Below are 16,229 nucleotides of genomic sequence, written 5' to 3'. Positions count from 1 at the left end.
GTTTAAATATGCTGCACCAAATGGGCGATTGATAAACATACATAATAGTTTTATATTATTTATAAAAGGTTACCCCTGCTCCCTTGTGATTAGTAAATGGAACAACGCAAGACACTTTGATTGGATCAATCTGAATGCAAGCCTCTTGTGCGAGACCCTGTAAACATCACTGATGGAGACTACGGGCGCCCTCAACACTGCAGTTCAAACACTGAGGGCGCCATTGCAAATACAAAAGAAACGACAGTAAGATAAACAAGTTTATTTCTGAAAGGATACTTCATACATGATAGAAAATGCAAATACAATTTTCTTAAGTAACTGGAAATAATATCTCGGAATCGAAACTTAAAAATAACAAAGGAAACCTAACTACTTTAAATAGTAAATCATAATATATAATCACACTGAGCAGTGCCTCTTTTATTAAAACAAAAGGATCAGTTCCTCGTTCACCATCATCTGGCAATTAGTTAGGAACACTAGACAACATTGTATTGGCTCTATTAGGGCCCAGACTACCAGAAAAAAAGAAGAAAAAAAGAATGTACATTATTGAACATAGATGGCAGCATACTACAAGTACAGGAAGGAAAGTCGCCCAGGTAATGATGCCATTCATCCTCAACAGATATGGTTTGAAACTGAAACATGAATGCATGTTTTATCTCTCAACCTTGGACATTATGGAGAAAAACAATTTATGCATAAATAGATACTAATCTAATGTTTGGCCAAGCATTTTCTATCCTTATCTGCAGTTTCATTATTATCAGTGCTTAAAATTGAAACAGATCATTCCACTACACAAGAGAGTTGAAAAGATTAAACACTGCATACAAATGAGTAAAATGAGTTTAATCTTGGACTTGTCTCACAAATGTTTATAAACACGCTTTCCTCTTTGGTAATGTATATTTCAAATTGTTCCTGTTTGGCGTGAATGCATTTTGATTTATATTGTCATCGTACCATTTGACTGTCCACCCTTTCTAATTTCTCAAAATGTTTCCTGGCATTCTTGATGTTGATCAGTGTAGCTGCAGAAGCTGCAAGTAACCAAATGACACAATCAGAGTTAGCTACAGAAGACTCCCACTATCCAGCATGGTGTCGCATCTGAAGTTTGGTTAGACATGTATGCGATGTATTACAAAAAGTAAATGTAAGAAATGTCCGAGATATGGCTTTGGAATAGCATTGCCATTTTGAATTTGATATCAAAACAATACCCATTAAGATCTCATGCATGTACTAAGTTTGAAGCAAGAGAATCGTCACCTGTGCATATGTGGAAAATTGAGTCCCAAACGATAACTACACACGCTAAGAATGCAAAGGCTTATGGGTAGACACTTGTTTGTAAACAATGACATGCTATGGCCATCTGACGCATGTGTAGGTGACGACTCTCTTGCTTTAAATGAAATCATACATGCTTACTTTTTAGCACTAAGAATGACCACCATCTTAGTTTTTAATCATGAACATCTTTCAACAAAATTTGATTGAAATCAATCCAGTTATGGCAGGTAAATATCCACATGGAAGAATGGAGCCAAACCCACGATTCATCCAAAAATAAGACTAACCCAGGCAATATACCATGTCTGATACATACCATGAATAGCAGAAGACAACAATGACTACTTACGTATTGCTGGATCTGACATGATAACCATAACGTAAGTGTTGGACGTAAACACATCAATAAAAGCTGCAAAGTTTGAATTTCGCACTTCCATACTTTGAAAGGCTGCAGCTAATTTACTGTAAAATAACAACACAAATGCATTTAGTTTATTAAAGATGTGATTTTGATTACTACTTTAAACATATACTGTATTTACTCTATTAGAAGCACATTTCTATTAAAAACACACATGTAAGCTGCTTGATGATATTACTCACTCACCTACAACTCAGTTTAAACTGCTTGATGATATTACTCACTCACCTACAACTCAGTTTAAACTGCTTGATGATATTACTCACTCACCTACAACTCAGTTTAAACTGCTTGATAATATTACTCACTCACCTACAACTCAGTTTAAACTGCTTGATGATATTACTCACTCACCTACAACTCAGTTTAAACTGCTTGATGATATTACTCACTCACCTACAACTCAGTTTAAACTGCTTGATGATATTACTCACTCACCTACAACTCAGTTTAAACTGCTTGATGTTATTACTCACTCACCTACAACTCAGTTTAAACTGCTTGATGATATTACTCACTTACCTGCAACTCAGTTTAAACTGCTTGATGTTATTACTCACTCACATACAACTCAATTTAAACTGCTTGATGATATTACTCACACACCTACAACTCAATTTAAACTGCTTGATGATATTACTCACACACCTACAACTCAGTTTAAACTGCTCGATGATATTACTCACTCACCTACAACTCAATTTAAACTGCTTGATGATATTACTCACTCACCTACAACTCAGTTTAAACTGCTTGATGATATTACTCACTCACCTACAACTCAATTTAAACTGCTTGATGATATTATTCACTCACCTACAACTCAGTTTAAACTGCTTGATGATATTACTGATCTTTTCAAAGCGATGTACGTCTCTGTGAGGTTTTCTCTGACAATGTGAAATTACCTGCAGAAAATCAAATCATATAATATATCTGTGTATAGTCGGCTGACATACTAGTGGTTATATTAGAAATGCAACAAATTTATAGATACATGAGGGAAGCCATCTTGAATCCAAACAACACACAAGTTTGATATTAAAGTAAACTTAGTTGAATCATGCCAAACTTTCACAATGGGATAATCCATCTGCTAATAAAATTCAATCACATTCTACATCTAGTGTGCTTATATAAATGTCTGATATTGTCTACGAAATCTATATCAAATAGCAACACAGACACTAACTCAAGTCTCCTGTTACTTACACAATAAGAAGTGCAACACTTTGTATCTTTATCAGTGTTCTCATCACATGAAACTTACTCAGAGTCATCAACCAAACATAATTAACCTGGTGAAAACAGAAATGTTACCATGAGTAATTAAACGCCAATTGGCAGTGTGGACTCTTTCTCGCCTATAGTTACTTACAAGGAATGTGGCTCTTTCAAAAAGAAGTACTTCATCTGCATCAATGATGTCTGCAAATGATGCTAAGTTAGTCTCCAGTTGGTGAACATTGGGTATGAGTAAATAAACAATACACGCCCAGGCTTTATACAATGTTTCATCCCATATTGAAGTACGAAAGCAAGTACAATCTAAAGGTTTTGACAATCTTTGAAGGTCTTCTTTTCTTTCTCTAAAAATCTAAAAAAAACAAAAGAGACCAAGACTAGTATCTCATGTAAATTTATTTAATTTTATGACTCTGTAAAACAGCAAGTTTCAGTTGGATCCAAAAACAGAGCAGGGATTGAAATAGAATTTTTTCTCTGCATGCATAGTGTGCATGTTGAATTTGAAATTTACCTGCACTAACTTGTGAAATGCACCATTTTTAAATTTTAAATAAAATTTATGGGTTCTCGATTGATGCAATCACGAAAGAATGATTTTTTTTAGTTGTCTCACAATGTTGGTTGAACTTAATTTAGGCTTAATGAATATGAGAAAACGTTGTGTTAATTTCTACATGCACAGCGTGCACATTATATTTTGAGTTTACTTGCATGAGCTAATAATCTATGTGCAGTGTGCACCAGGGTATTTCGATCCCTGCAGAGCCACAGTGATATTCAAAATTTACAAAATTGGTTCACACAAAAATCAGCAAATCAAGAAAATTCCTAGCAGGGAAAATTAAATAATTTACAACATGTAAACAACATGTTTGTTCATGATAAACACATTACGAAAAGTCTCTCGACAATGTTGGATATATGCTGGTGTTATTTTGAGAAACAAAATTAGCTCCTGCATATATAATAGTATGTATGCTAGTCATATTATCGATACAATCCACTGTTACGCAACACAGGATCCGTAGTTCTATTCTTGAGACAGCAAAAAATTGCTAGAAATAAATTAATTTCAAAAAATGATAAAACTGACCAATTCTCGCTGATCTTCCTGTACCAAATCCATTTTGTGTATTAGACAGAAAACTCTAGCATCTGGCGAATTCTGTAGAATGGCCTCCAGACACGACTGATAGTAATGCATATCTTTTTCAAGTTCTCTACTTTCAACATCAAAAACGTAAATTAGAACTTCAACATTGCGGAAAATGTTGTCCCTTTGACTTGCAAAGTAGTTTTCCATGAATGCCTCCTGCCTAGAAAATAAGAAATGAAAGGATGGATGCGGCTAACATACTCTCAACACAAACAATTTCCTTAACTTTGCTTAAGAATTTCATTTGATTAGTTATTTAAAAGTCTGAAAAGAAATGTTGAGCCTCAGTTGTACATATTCCAACCAATTATATATTCAGAATGGATACCAGATTAGGGTTTAACTTTTGGGGGATATCACCAGATATCTTGTCCACTAAAATATCATCATGATTAATTTGTACTGCCTTCAAATTTCCTGCACTTGTCATTACTTCACTGATAGTCCATCTTAAAAGAAGTATAACCCAAAACTTCAGAAGAAACCACAAATCCAATGTCCCTTAATTTGTCGCAAAATGCATACTGCACCATTATTACCGTATTTGTCTTCAATTAGGCGCCACTTTGTTACACTTTCATGTCATGGTGGCGCTTATTTGTGGTTAAATTTGAGCAACTTTGTTTCAAATGGCGCTTATTTCAAGCACTTCAAGTTCTAGTACCGGTAACTGTGTTACAAGCCATTGTTTTTGCTCCATTCTGGTGATAGATTATTGGCAATATTTTACATTACAGTCTGATGCTTAGTCACTGTAGCCTTTATTTTAAATACTGAGTAAATGACCCGTTTTCAGACAGTTTAGAAAGTTATACAAAAAATATCATTCTTTAGAAAACATTCACAGTTTGCCGTACAATCAACAGAAAAATAAAACAAACACAAATTCAACGCTTAGTAGTCAATGATCACGGTAGCAAAATCCGGTCATGCTGCATTCCACGGTTACGATTACTACTCAGTAGTAGTTATAATAACGTACAAAAAATAAAATGCAAGTAAAATTCAACTTAATTTCATCGTAAGCGAATGATTCTGGTCCCATGTAAACGCTCAGCGCGATTCGATGTCTGCCATGCTTCCTGTCCAGGACTTGACCTGGAACGCGTTTTTTGACCTGATAGGTCAAGTCGTTAATTAACCAATCAAAATGCTGGATGATGCCAACGTGATCAAATTACCATAGGTCATTTAAATAATGTATGAACGCAATGCGGAAGTGATTTGCCGATGTTTGCGATATTTTGGCTTTGATTTTGGTGGGAAAAACGGCATGATTTTTTTTCAAATCAAGAAATTAGTTATTTTTGGAAAGTAAACTGAGCATTTAAAGAATAATTTAACACTGTTTACTGTGACAACAACACATTTGAAACAGAACATTTTCGCGTTGTTTTAATTTCGTTTTTATGGACTTACTGCGAAATTAAAAACCACGCTGATATTTTCTACAGTAGACTAAAAAGACATGTTTCAAGAGATTATAGACCGATTTCTTAAAAATTGTTAGAAACAAAACCAATTTTTTTTTACATAAAAGCCATTCGAACAGTAACAGCGAGGGACTTCCGCGATCGCGTCCATCGCTACGAACCGGTAACCGGTAGTCGATCCGCCGGCGCCCAATTCACGATCTTTACGTGCCAAAATTTCAACTTTGTCTGGCGCTTAATTGAGGTGTAAAATACAAAGTTTTTGTGGCACTGGCGCCTAATTGAAGGTGGCGCTTAACTGAAGACAAATACGGTATGTGCACAATAGAACATAAAAACATGAGAAATTAAGATCACCGTTGAAATGAACACTATTCATGGGATTTGAGTTCAAAATCAAATCATTTGTTTTTTACTACAGACATTCTGTCAGAATCTTTTACCCACAATGCAATATCTCACAGTAAATAGAAAATCACTTATTCTGAAAGTATTATATACTCACCCTCCACAGTCCCATAAATTCAGCACTAAGTTACCAAGGAAACGCACATGTGAATGTTCAACATCAACTGAAATGGTTAGAAAATATTTGAATTAATAATATATCCTCTTCATAGCAACTGATTTGACATTATACAGGTTAACAGAATGACAGGGGTTTCGGTTTGTGTTAATCTGTTGACATGGACGGTAAATATTGAAGTGAACTTCCTGTTTTGCAAGTCTAGGAATTTAGTTGCTAACTCAATAGACCTTCCTAAAAATTCAGATAGCGGTAATTCTATTTCCAAAGAATAAAACCATTCAAAATTTATTTGGGACATTTCTGGGTTTAGAATCTAAGACTGTAGTTTGATTTTAACCATTCCAAAAAATCACTTGAATCAACAAATGGAATGGAAACGGCAGTCTGTATTGAGTACATAGCGATTCAAAGCCATCATTTAAAAATAAACACTTATTTAAAATTTAGTTAGCTTACTTGTAGCTCCTAGTCTTCTAGTATCTCTGGCAATGTAATTTGCAAAGATGATCGACCTCATACTGGTTTTACCAGAACCACTTTTACCCATTAACAACACCTGAAAGGCAATGTAAAAGAAGATACATAACCAATGTCGTGTCTCAATAGTGAAAGTTCCAAATCTTTGTTAAACAATGACATCACATGGTCCATTATTAAGAACAGTTCATCAAAGAAAATCAAATTCATGATAACAATTTTGAAACAGGATATAAATGATATTAACACATTCTGTGTCCATGGTGGTAGTCTGATAGAATCAGCTTCTAAAAAAATTCATTGAGTCAGAGCTAAGAACAGGATTTTATAGGATGCTAAATCCCATAAAATGTATTAACACAAATAGGCATTCCAAGGTACCGATAGCAACTACATGTATAGGCATACACATCTTCAAGCCATGGTTCATTTAATCAAAGACACTAGAGAAGTGTCTTTGATTTAATCTACCATTGCCTTACATTATATCTAGGTGGAATTCCCACTATAAACTTGTACTCACTCTCAACAAAATCAAACACAGCGGCCAATTAAATCATTCAATTTAACAGAGGTCAAACACAATCATGCAACCCAGTCTTGGTTTCATCATGGAGGTAAAAAAAGAAGGAGTCACAGCCAAGCTTAGATCAAAGGTACCAGGATGGTCGCCGCTGTTTGTACATAGATCAGGGAGTTTATTTGCCGAACGGATCAAGGAGGACAGTTTCCTCTTAGCACAGTGAGGATTACCATGTATTGGCGTACTATGGACGCCTTCGGCAGCACTCGGCGATTTTCGTGACAATTCTAGTAAAATTCTTATAAACAAATATGGCGACAACCGATAACACGCACGAGTTTGACTAGGATGCTGAAACTGCTATGTCCTTAAATTCAGAAGACGTAAACAAAACCGAAGAGCATATTACAGACGAATAATTTTTTTGCATATGCTGTGAACGAAATTATTGCACGAAAACAAAAAATGCTGAGAATTTCTTGTACATGGTGTATAAAGACAATTGACGCACTCCCATATGAAGTAGGACATACACGGGATATAAACTTCAAAAAGTGTCATTTCGGACCTCAAAATTCAGTCTCTGGTACAACGCGGTGCGGTCCATGTCATGCACCATTGCAAAGAACATTAAACGATCTTTATTTTGGACTAAAAAACAGTACTAGCAAGGTTTCGAAACATTACAATATTATCGATTCAAAAGTACAACGGGAAATGCGCTGAAAAACGAAAAATTACACAAACTTAACAAGAAATTCTCTGATTTTCAAAATTCCAACTTTCCCGTTCTCACAAACACGATTCCTCTACGTATAAAAGATCTGCGCATGCTTTATGTCCTTTTTACTGCAACACCGTAAAACAAGACCTTGCGCGTACTGTACGCAGCAACGCTTGGGAGAAATGATGCGTCGGCGATGATCCTGGGGTGAACGGACGATAAGACAAAGGGAATTATGGGATTAAACTTGACTAAAACAAAAGAAGTTTAGGAGGATTATTTTGGCTGTGACTCCTCTTTTTACCTCCATGGTTTCATATACCTTTCATCATCGATAACACAATATCTAATTATTCAATTATTTTGTCAGAAATAACCTTCCCCCTTCGGCGTTTAATAAGCTTTTTGTATCACTAGAGAAGTTCTTTCAACTTCAGACATGGTAATTATACAACCATGCAAACAGCTGTTGTATTATAAAAATCGAAAGCAGTGTCACATGTTTTTCACCTGATTTCATCATAAAAACGCCCACATTTAGTTCATCTTTCAGACCCTTCTACATGCACTCCATTGCATTCCCACAGAGGAAATATCTACCATTTTCGGATTTTCTTTTTTTTAAGGCCTTAATTAGCCTTATAACAAAACAATTTTTTTTACGTTGCAAATATAGCAAATATTTTATTCTATGCAGTCAATCAAAAAATCCCCACGACTAAGTTCCGTATTTGCATCAAAGATAAAAGTCATACTACTTTCTATGGTATTTGTAAGCGTGTGATTTTTAAGGATATTATATTTATAAACTCCATTTCGAAATGACGTTTGAGTGACGACGTGATCATCTGTGAATCGGGTTTCCCCTGGGTTTTCCCACTGGAAGAGAATCGTAAATGCTTTACATTATCGTCATAGTAACGACAATGATTCTGACTAACCTTTTTCTTCATTTTACTGCTCATTTTCGATAGAGATCTCTTCCACTGCAGGTAAACTTTGACAACAATATTCAATAACTTACTGTAATCAAAAGACACACAGACTGTCATGTGATTCAATATTCCCAAGATGCATTATTTCGAGGGGATAATCGACTTTCTAGCTTATTAGTAAATCTATTTTATTTCAGTTTTTCTCTCTCAAATGACTGTTTTTGTTATAGATTTAATAACGATAAATCTTATTCAAAATAGAACATTATTAAAAATTTGTTTACATTTCTAATAGTCGTATTTCACAATTTTTAAGCTTTTCTAGGGGGTCTTTATAGGACTACCAAAATGGCGACATGAGCTCTTAACTGTGTGAAGTTTCCTGTCGGAGTTTTGCTTCCTGGATTTTTTTCTCCCCAAACCCAAAATGACTTCGGAGCGCCAATTTGCTAAACTCAAGAGGGTGAGTGGAGTTGGCATGACATGGCCAACAGCCAAACAAGTCCGAGAAAGCGTTCAGTTGGCTGTTAAAGAAAGTAGAGTTCTGGTAAGTACACAACGTTCTAAACATTTGGTGACCCATAGAGTCCAAGATTCCGAAAACCAAGGGGTATCACCTCGCACCAATGCCTCATTCTGGTACATACGCCCCCAGTTAAGCAACTGACCCGAATTATACTTGGCAATTGTGTGCTTTGATATCTGTGCGCTGCGTTTGATACGAAATAATCCCTGGACCGTGTTGTAAATGGTTTGCTCGTGCACTGCTAAGTCAACGTAGCCCATCCCTTCCTCATAAAAATTCACGCACACACGCAAATACCGCATTTGTTTACAAATACTTTTGTATGTATGGCTATGAAGAACACTGTCAGGATCAATACAGTTGGTATTGTAACATAATTATCGCATAAACACATTTTTTTAAACTGAAACATTCGTGACCCCAAAACAAAACAAAGTTGTTTAATTAAGTAAAACTACATTTGATTTAGAGTATTTTCAGCACAACAAACCCATTTCCTTCATCTTTATAAATTTCACAATTCAAACAAAATAAGAGATTTCTATTTGCTGTTTGAAAAACATTGGAATGCATTTAAATCATATTGATGCACACTGCACTTGTTGATCCATTAGGTGGTTGGATTCAACTGCCATTGAAATTCATGAAGCAGGTGTGTTGTGGCAATTGTATCAGCTCAGTTGTATTAAAGGGTAGTCATCGTGTCGCGCATGCACGAGATATGGGTCTCGTATAAACAGAGATGCCAACTTTGATTGTTGCACACACTAACTAGTGCAAACTGAGAGGTTACCAAGTGTTTGGAAGCTATCAAAGGAGTTGCCGGGGGTAATTAGTGCAAGTGGCGCCCAAGGCAAAACTTGTACTCGTGATCTCATTAGAAAAGTGCATTGGATTATGGGAAAAGCAATGTTTATCAACACAAATGTCGCACATGAGAATCAAATTCAGTTGAGTTTCTAATATAGGTCATCGCACTTGTTGATGTTTTGCACATATGCGCAGTGACACACTGGTTGGCAAGAACCAGTTGTTTGAACGATTATGATCAACGTATTGCGAGATATATGATAAGTGAGCAACATTTATTAGGCACAAATGAGTTAACGTTGAAGTTGAAGACAGAAGTCACGACCTCAAATAACATTAACCAAGGTCTTTCCGATTATTTTTGCATTCAAAATTGACAGAAAACATTACAGGGCTTTGAAATATAGCATCATTTCAGTAAATAAAACCATGACCTTAAAATTGAGAAAGGCAGACATAATAATGTGCGGCTGGATAAAAGAACATGTGATATGTGCAGCCAAAATATAGTTGAGGATGAGCAACATTTTGTAATGAAATGTCCAGCTTACAGTCACCATAGGGACAAATTATTCCTGACTGCACAAAATAAAATTCCAAATTTTGATAAAGAAAATAGTCAAAATAAATTCATTTTGATTATGGCAAACCATACTCTAGCACCAGCCTTAGCTGTCTTCTTAAAAAACAGCTATGGAACAAAACAGCAACAACTATCAGTGTATTAGGCCACATTCTGTGTTCATTCTATATTCTATATTCACCATTGGCTGCAAATTGTATTTTTTTGTTTTTGACTTGTTTTTTTTTTTTTTTTAGAAATGTTTTTATTTTTTTGTTTTCTTTTTTAGATTGTAGTTTTTTTTTTTTTAATTTCTTTCTGTAAGACCCTTTTTATCCTTTCCTAAGGATTTTATGCGTCTAATAAAAAATATAAATATGCTAATGGTTTTGTCCCAGACAGCAATTACTGTGAATTAATGTGAATAGCCATTTTGGCTATTTTCTCGTCGTATGCAAATAGGCACTCCGGCATATGATTTTTTGATAGATTTTATTCATTTAGTATCATTTATCATATTCTACAACATACACATACAATTATGTACATGTTCACTCAACGTGTTGGTTTTTGGAGGATTCAATAAATCAAACTTGGCAGGCAGGTAGACTTTTACCAGTACAGCAACCCCTCTACTTTACACTACGGTAAATGTCACAGCTACAGAATGATATGCACCATCGTCATGTTATAAGTCACCATTATTACATATTTTGAAATACGAACAACGTTTCTAACAATATACAATATAGCTAAATAGAATAATAAAAAGTTTACTCTGCTTTTGCTAGATTCCACTGTCTTGGACAAATAAAAATACTCTGTCTGTGTATTGTATTTGAACAAGTACAAAATACATGTAATGTGGATTTCCAAAATGGCTATAATATTATTAATAATTAACAGTGATTGTGAACATATTGTAATACTTGTACATGTATATATAACTTGTGCATTCTTTTTAGTGTCTGTCAACATATACATGTAGGCTTGAACTTTACACATTGTTCCCACCCAAATTAAGTTTTGGACAATGCACTGAGACAGTTCATAGTCTTTAAGGTCTATGGGCAGTTTAGTAAGGCTTCCAAGTTATCTGAATTTCAAGTCTAGATACATGGTAGTCCCTGTATAAGATCATAGACGCTACATCGTTGATACTGATAGTCCTTGATAAGATGCAGAATTTCACTTACATACTAAGTAATAATATGTACTACAGATACATGTTACAGTTGCAGTATTTCCCATTGATGTCAGAACCGTTCTGCCAATAATATGGGTGTCAGAACCGTTCTGCCAATAATATGGGTGTCAGAACCGTTCTGCCAATAATATGGGTGTCAGAACCGTCCTGCCAATAATATGGGTGTCAGAACCATCCTGCCAATAATATAGGTGTCAGAACCATCCTGCCAATAATATGGATGTCAGAACCGTTCTGCCAATAATATGGATGTCAGAACCGTTCTGCCAATAATATGGATGTCAGAACCGTCCTGCCAATAATATGGGTGAAAATAATTTTCTGAGATATATTTTTAATTGCATGTTACTGAATTTTACAGCATTTTTTAATCACAAAATCAAAATTTGACTAAGATGTCCTGTTTTTGTACCACAATTAGATTCTTCTCTTTAGAATTAATAAAATGATTTACTATTCTATACACTGCATCCAAGTTGACATATTATGTTTTGTACTTACCTGAAGCTGAATTCATAAAAGCCATGCATGACAAGCTTTTAAAAATTTGAAAAACCCCAAAAGGCATCCCATGCAACTCATTTACTGTTTGATCTGTTCTTTGCAGTTTCCCAACAACAAGGTTGTTATTAATATTGAATAATACTGTAAATCGCCTTTTATTTCACTTGCAGTATTTCATCCATGTGAATGCCCATATATTGTGAAACTACTCATTTTCACTGGCTAATTTCACTATTTGGATGTTTTGAGTGATTTGGTTTTAATTTATCAAATTTCACTTGTCAATGAAAACAGAAAAATTAAAAACTAGTAGTAGCATATGAAATCGCAAACATCTCTGGTGGGGAAAGCTTTTTGCAAATTGTTGATTAAATACATTACCTGCAGACATGGTTTTTCCTTTTCATTTCGACTATTCATGGAGGCTTTCAGCCAGCCATGCGTTAATATTTCATGATTTTCGTTAACAAATTATGTAATTAAAGCGATTTACAGTGCTCATTTGCACCATTTCGTATTATGAACTGATAGATTTAAAAATATCTAACAAAAAGCTCATGGCCCTTTCAATCTGAACTGGGTATTAAAACGCATCTTTTTGCAAATGTAACCTTTGTGTTTCTGCAGTTTTCTGTTAACTACATGTATTTACTTATATATATATTACCCTAGTACATTGCTGGTTTCATTTTAAATAAAGTCCTTTGTTGTCTCGTATTTTGAGTAGTTTACAAATACAATGAGACAGATACACAACCTGACAAGATAACAGAAATCTCTTAATGGCCTCCTTACCTAATGGTATATGCACACACCTTTGACTGCTATTTTTTGCAGCTTGCCTACATTTGTCATTTTAATAAACATCTTTGTGAGAGACTAATAAATAAATGTAATTTTGCAAGTCAAAGAAAAGCATGAACTTTAGCAATATACTGTGGAATACTTTATTTTCGCTGGAATTAATTTTCGCTGAAAAGGCTTTTTGGGCGTTTTGTGTAGAATTTATTTTCACTGATTTTTGATGAGTTTAATGTAAAATATATATGAAAAAAGTATATTCGCTGGATTTTATTTTCACGGAATCATCCCTTCAGCGAAAACAGCGAAAATAAATTCCAAGCGAAAATAAAGTATTCTACAGTAAGAATGTTTAAGCACGGTAAAAAGTTAGGAGTACATTGTGCATGCTTGCATTTGACCCTAAATATCTACAGTCAGTGTTTAGTGAAAAATGACTACTGGTATGTATTAGATCAATAAAGTAATAAATACCTGTTACTACACTGGTTTAATAAATCTATATTTAATAAAAAACTCCATATACATTTGCATAATATGTTTTATTGTTTTTTTAATGAAATTTTGATCTTAAAGATTTGGTCTGCGATGGAGAATAAACTCTTTCCTTCTGAATTTATAGTTTGACTCCTTCACTTGTGTCGCTACCGACTCGTGTTTTACCCGACTTCGAACACTACATCCTAGTTTAATATTTAGCACACATCTAAAGCAGAATTCAAATTAAGAATGCATGACAGAATTTTAGCTTGTTGAAATAAAAACAATTTACACATGTAGTTGGTAGCTAAGGTGCGCTATCAATCACTGTCCGACATGCATTCTTCAGGAACGTCTTAACTACCATGAATTTAGTTCGTTGCTCAATTCACCTCATATTTTAAAGACATTCAACAAAAGATGCAAGGCAGTACAACTTTAATTATGTCATTGTAATAACCCTATAATATGTCAAACTGAGATAGTCGAGGAACAGGAAGTGTAAGTTAAAAAACTGATAAAGACCTCCAATTGTCAGAAACTTTGCCTTTACAATATCAGAGTTAACGTTTTGTCTTTTATATTTTTCTTAAGATATAAACAATCATTTAGTTCTGCTTTGCATGTATAAATAATTTGGGTAGTTGAGTATGGTGACCTTAATCCTGTGCAGTTATTGGGTCAGGTCACAGCGACATCATGATAAATAGTCATGTACTACATGTAATACTGGTCATAAGACCTTCATGTGTAGGGTCTCCATTATATATTGGACAGTTACTAAACAAATATTTGTTACAGAAGGCTAACCTTAAAGGCAATGTCCAGAATTATAATATCATGAACAAACAAACAAGTTAAAATACAAATCATTTTATACATGTTTGTGCAAAGTGATATGTTCATGAATATGTAGTAGGCGAAAATATCAATACAAAAACGCAAAATGTGAAATTCTTTGTGTCTCTGCCTGTCCTCGGTCATGGCATTAAGCTCAAATAACAAAGTTCTCATTTTAATACATTTTATGTAGTGACAAAAAACTAAAATTCAGTCCTTGAATATGCCCAAACTATAACATTTTTTATGGAAATACTTAACGCAATCAGAATTGTGAATGAATATATGTTTTCGCAGTCCATTTATCAAAGAGAAGGTAAAGACATCACTTGCCGTCATGGATAACAATTACTTAACTAAAGTAGGTGCACACCCAGACCAAAGACCCTATGATCTATGCCAACACCAACTTCAAGTAAACATTGTTTAGTCTGCTGCAATGAAACCTCAGACATACAATACTGATACACCTCACTGTTAACAGGCTTACAAATTTGTGGTGACTTCAAAACATGATGCATCTCTATATTATGGCCATGGTAAGTACCTGATTATATGAATATACCCAGGACAACAGCCTTTCAATGAGGTAGCCCTTGTGTCTCAAGACCACTTGGCTGACCCCCTGTAGTGATTAACTGCACTGTGTACATATATAATATACTGTAGAATACTTTATTTTCGCTTGGAATTTATTTTCGCTGAAGGGATGATTCCGTGAAAATAAAATCCAGCGAATATACTTTTTTTCCTATATTTCACATTCAACTCATCAAAAATCAGTGAAAATAAATTGCATAAAGAATGCCTAAAAAGCCTTTTCAGCGAAAATTAATTCCAGCGAATATAAAGTATTCCACAGTAATTGTAATGTCACTTTTATTTTCCTGGAATTCATGACGTCATTCGCTGAGACTCGTGCTGTTATTATCAAAATCAGTTGGCCACACCATATTAGCTTTGTTAGTATTGTGGCTTTTATAAATGATGTTTCTGTGGTCAAAATAAACATTACCAGTACTTTAAAGACTTTACTATAAAAGTGGTTTTTGGTTTGAGCAAATAATACTGATTGGGACCATCTTAAGTTACTGGTAGATTGTATTTGACATACGGTAATAAAAATAATAACATTTATCATTTTTTTATTGGTTTTGACACATGTCATCAAATTTCAGATTTTTTCAATCAAGTACAAAATATTCGTAGTGAGAAAATCTGCCGAAAAAGACTAAAAAATGTACATTTTTGGAATAATTTCCATATTAAAGCATTATTTCATAAAAAAATGGTTATGTAAGTACGGTAATCAGAATGTTCAAATTTGTTAACTACTTATTTTTTCATCATACATGTGGTGAGAACTGTTTACCGTAGAAGCCAAAGGTACAAATTGTAAATGGTTCAATAAACACCATTTTCATGGATGTTTAATCTGTGTTTTGTGTGAAAAATAGTCATGGGATCTTATGTTTTAATCTTGAACAGTAGCATAAAATAAAATCATAGTGTAAAAGGCAAGACAATGTGATCAATTCTTTTAATTGTAGCAAACCCCACCTACATGTACTTAGAGAGCATGCACCCAGGCTGCTTTATATACACATACACTTTTATATGTTATTATTCAGGTTATTCATGGAAATTTAACTTAAAAAATGGAGGCACAAATTTGTCACCATGTTCATTTCCAAATAAACAATAAATTGTTATTCTAGTCAAAAATACCAGTGTTTATATTATCA

General features: G+C 34.3%; 2 protein-coding genes across 2 annotated transcripts in view; one reads left to right on the top strand and one right to left on the bottom strand.

Moving 5' to 3' along the window:
* Window positions 1-247: 247 nt before the first annotated feature.
* Window positions 248-8,908, bottom strand: LOC100376493 (ras-related GTP-binding protein A). The gene is made up of 9 exons (XM_085500699.1): window positions 8,761-8,908; window positions 6,552-6,651; window positions 6,072-6,138; window positions 4,071-4,293; window positions 3,108-3,326; window positions 2,546-2,637; window positions 1,655-1,770; window positions 973-1,049; window positions 248-518 (listed from the first exon to the last, which is right to left on the bottom strand). The coding sequence occupies exons 1-9, from the start codon at window positions 8,869-8,871 to the stop codon at window positions 507-509; spliced, it is 1,017 nt and encodes a 338-aa protein (XP_085356825.1). The 5' UTR covers window positions 8,872-8,908; the 3' UTR covers window positions 248-506.
* Window positions 8,909-9,084: 176 nt separating this feature from the next.
* The window catches only part of LOC100376340 (dedicator of cytokinesis protein 9-like), a 118,680-nt gene continuing 111,535 nt past the window's right edge, over window positions 9,085-16,229 (top strand). The window contains exon 1 of the mRNA XM_085500692.1: window positions 9,085-9,301. Coding sequence (XP_085356818.1) covers window positions 9,182-9,301 — 120 coding nt within the window. The 5' untranslated portion in view covers window positions 9,085-9,181. The remainder of the gene's footprint in view (window positions 9,302-16,229) is intronic.

This window comes from Saccoglossus kowalevskii, chromosome 1, assembly GCF_978046115.1.
Source record: "Saccoglossus kowalevskii chromosome 1, keSacKowa6.1, whole genome shotgun sequence".
In the NCBI taxonomy this organism is placed as follows: domain Eukaryota; kingdom Metazoa; phylum Hemichordata; class Enteropneusta; family Harrimaniidae; genus Saccoglossus; species Saccoglossus kowalevskii.
Note: the sequence above shows the minus strand (reverse complement) of the source record. Positions and strands in the feature narration are given on the sequence as shown.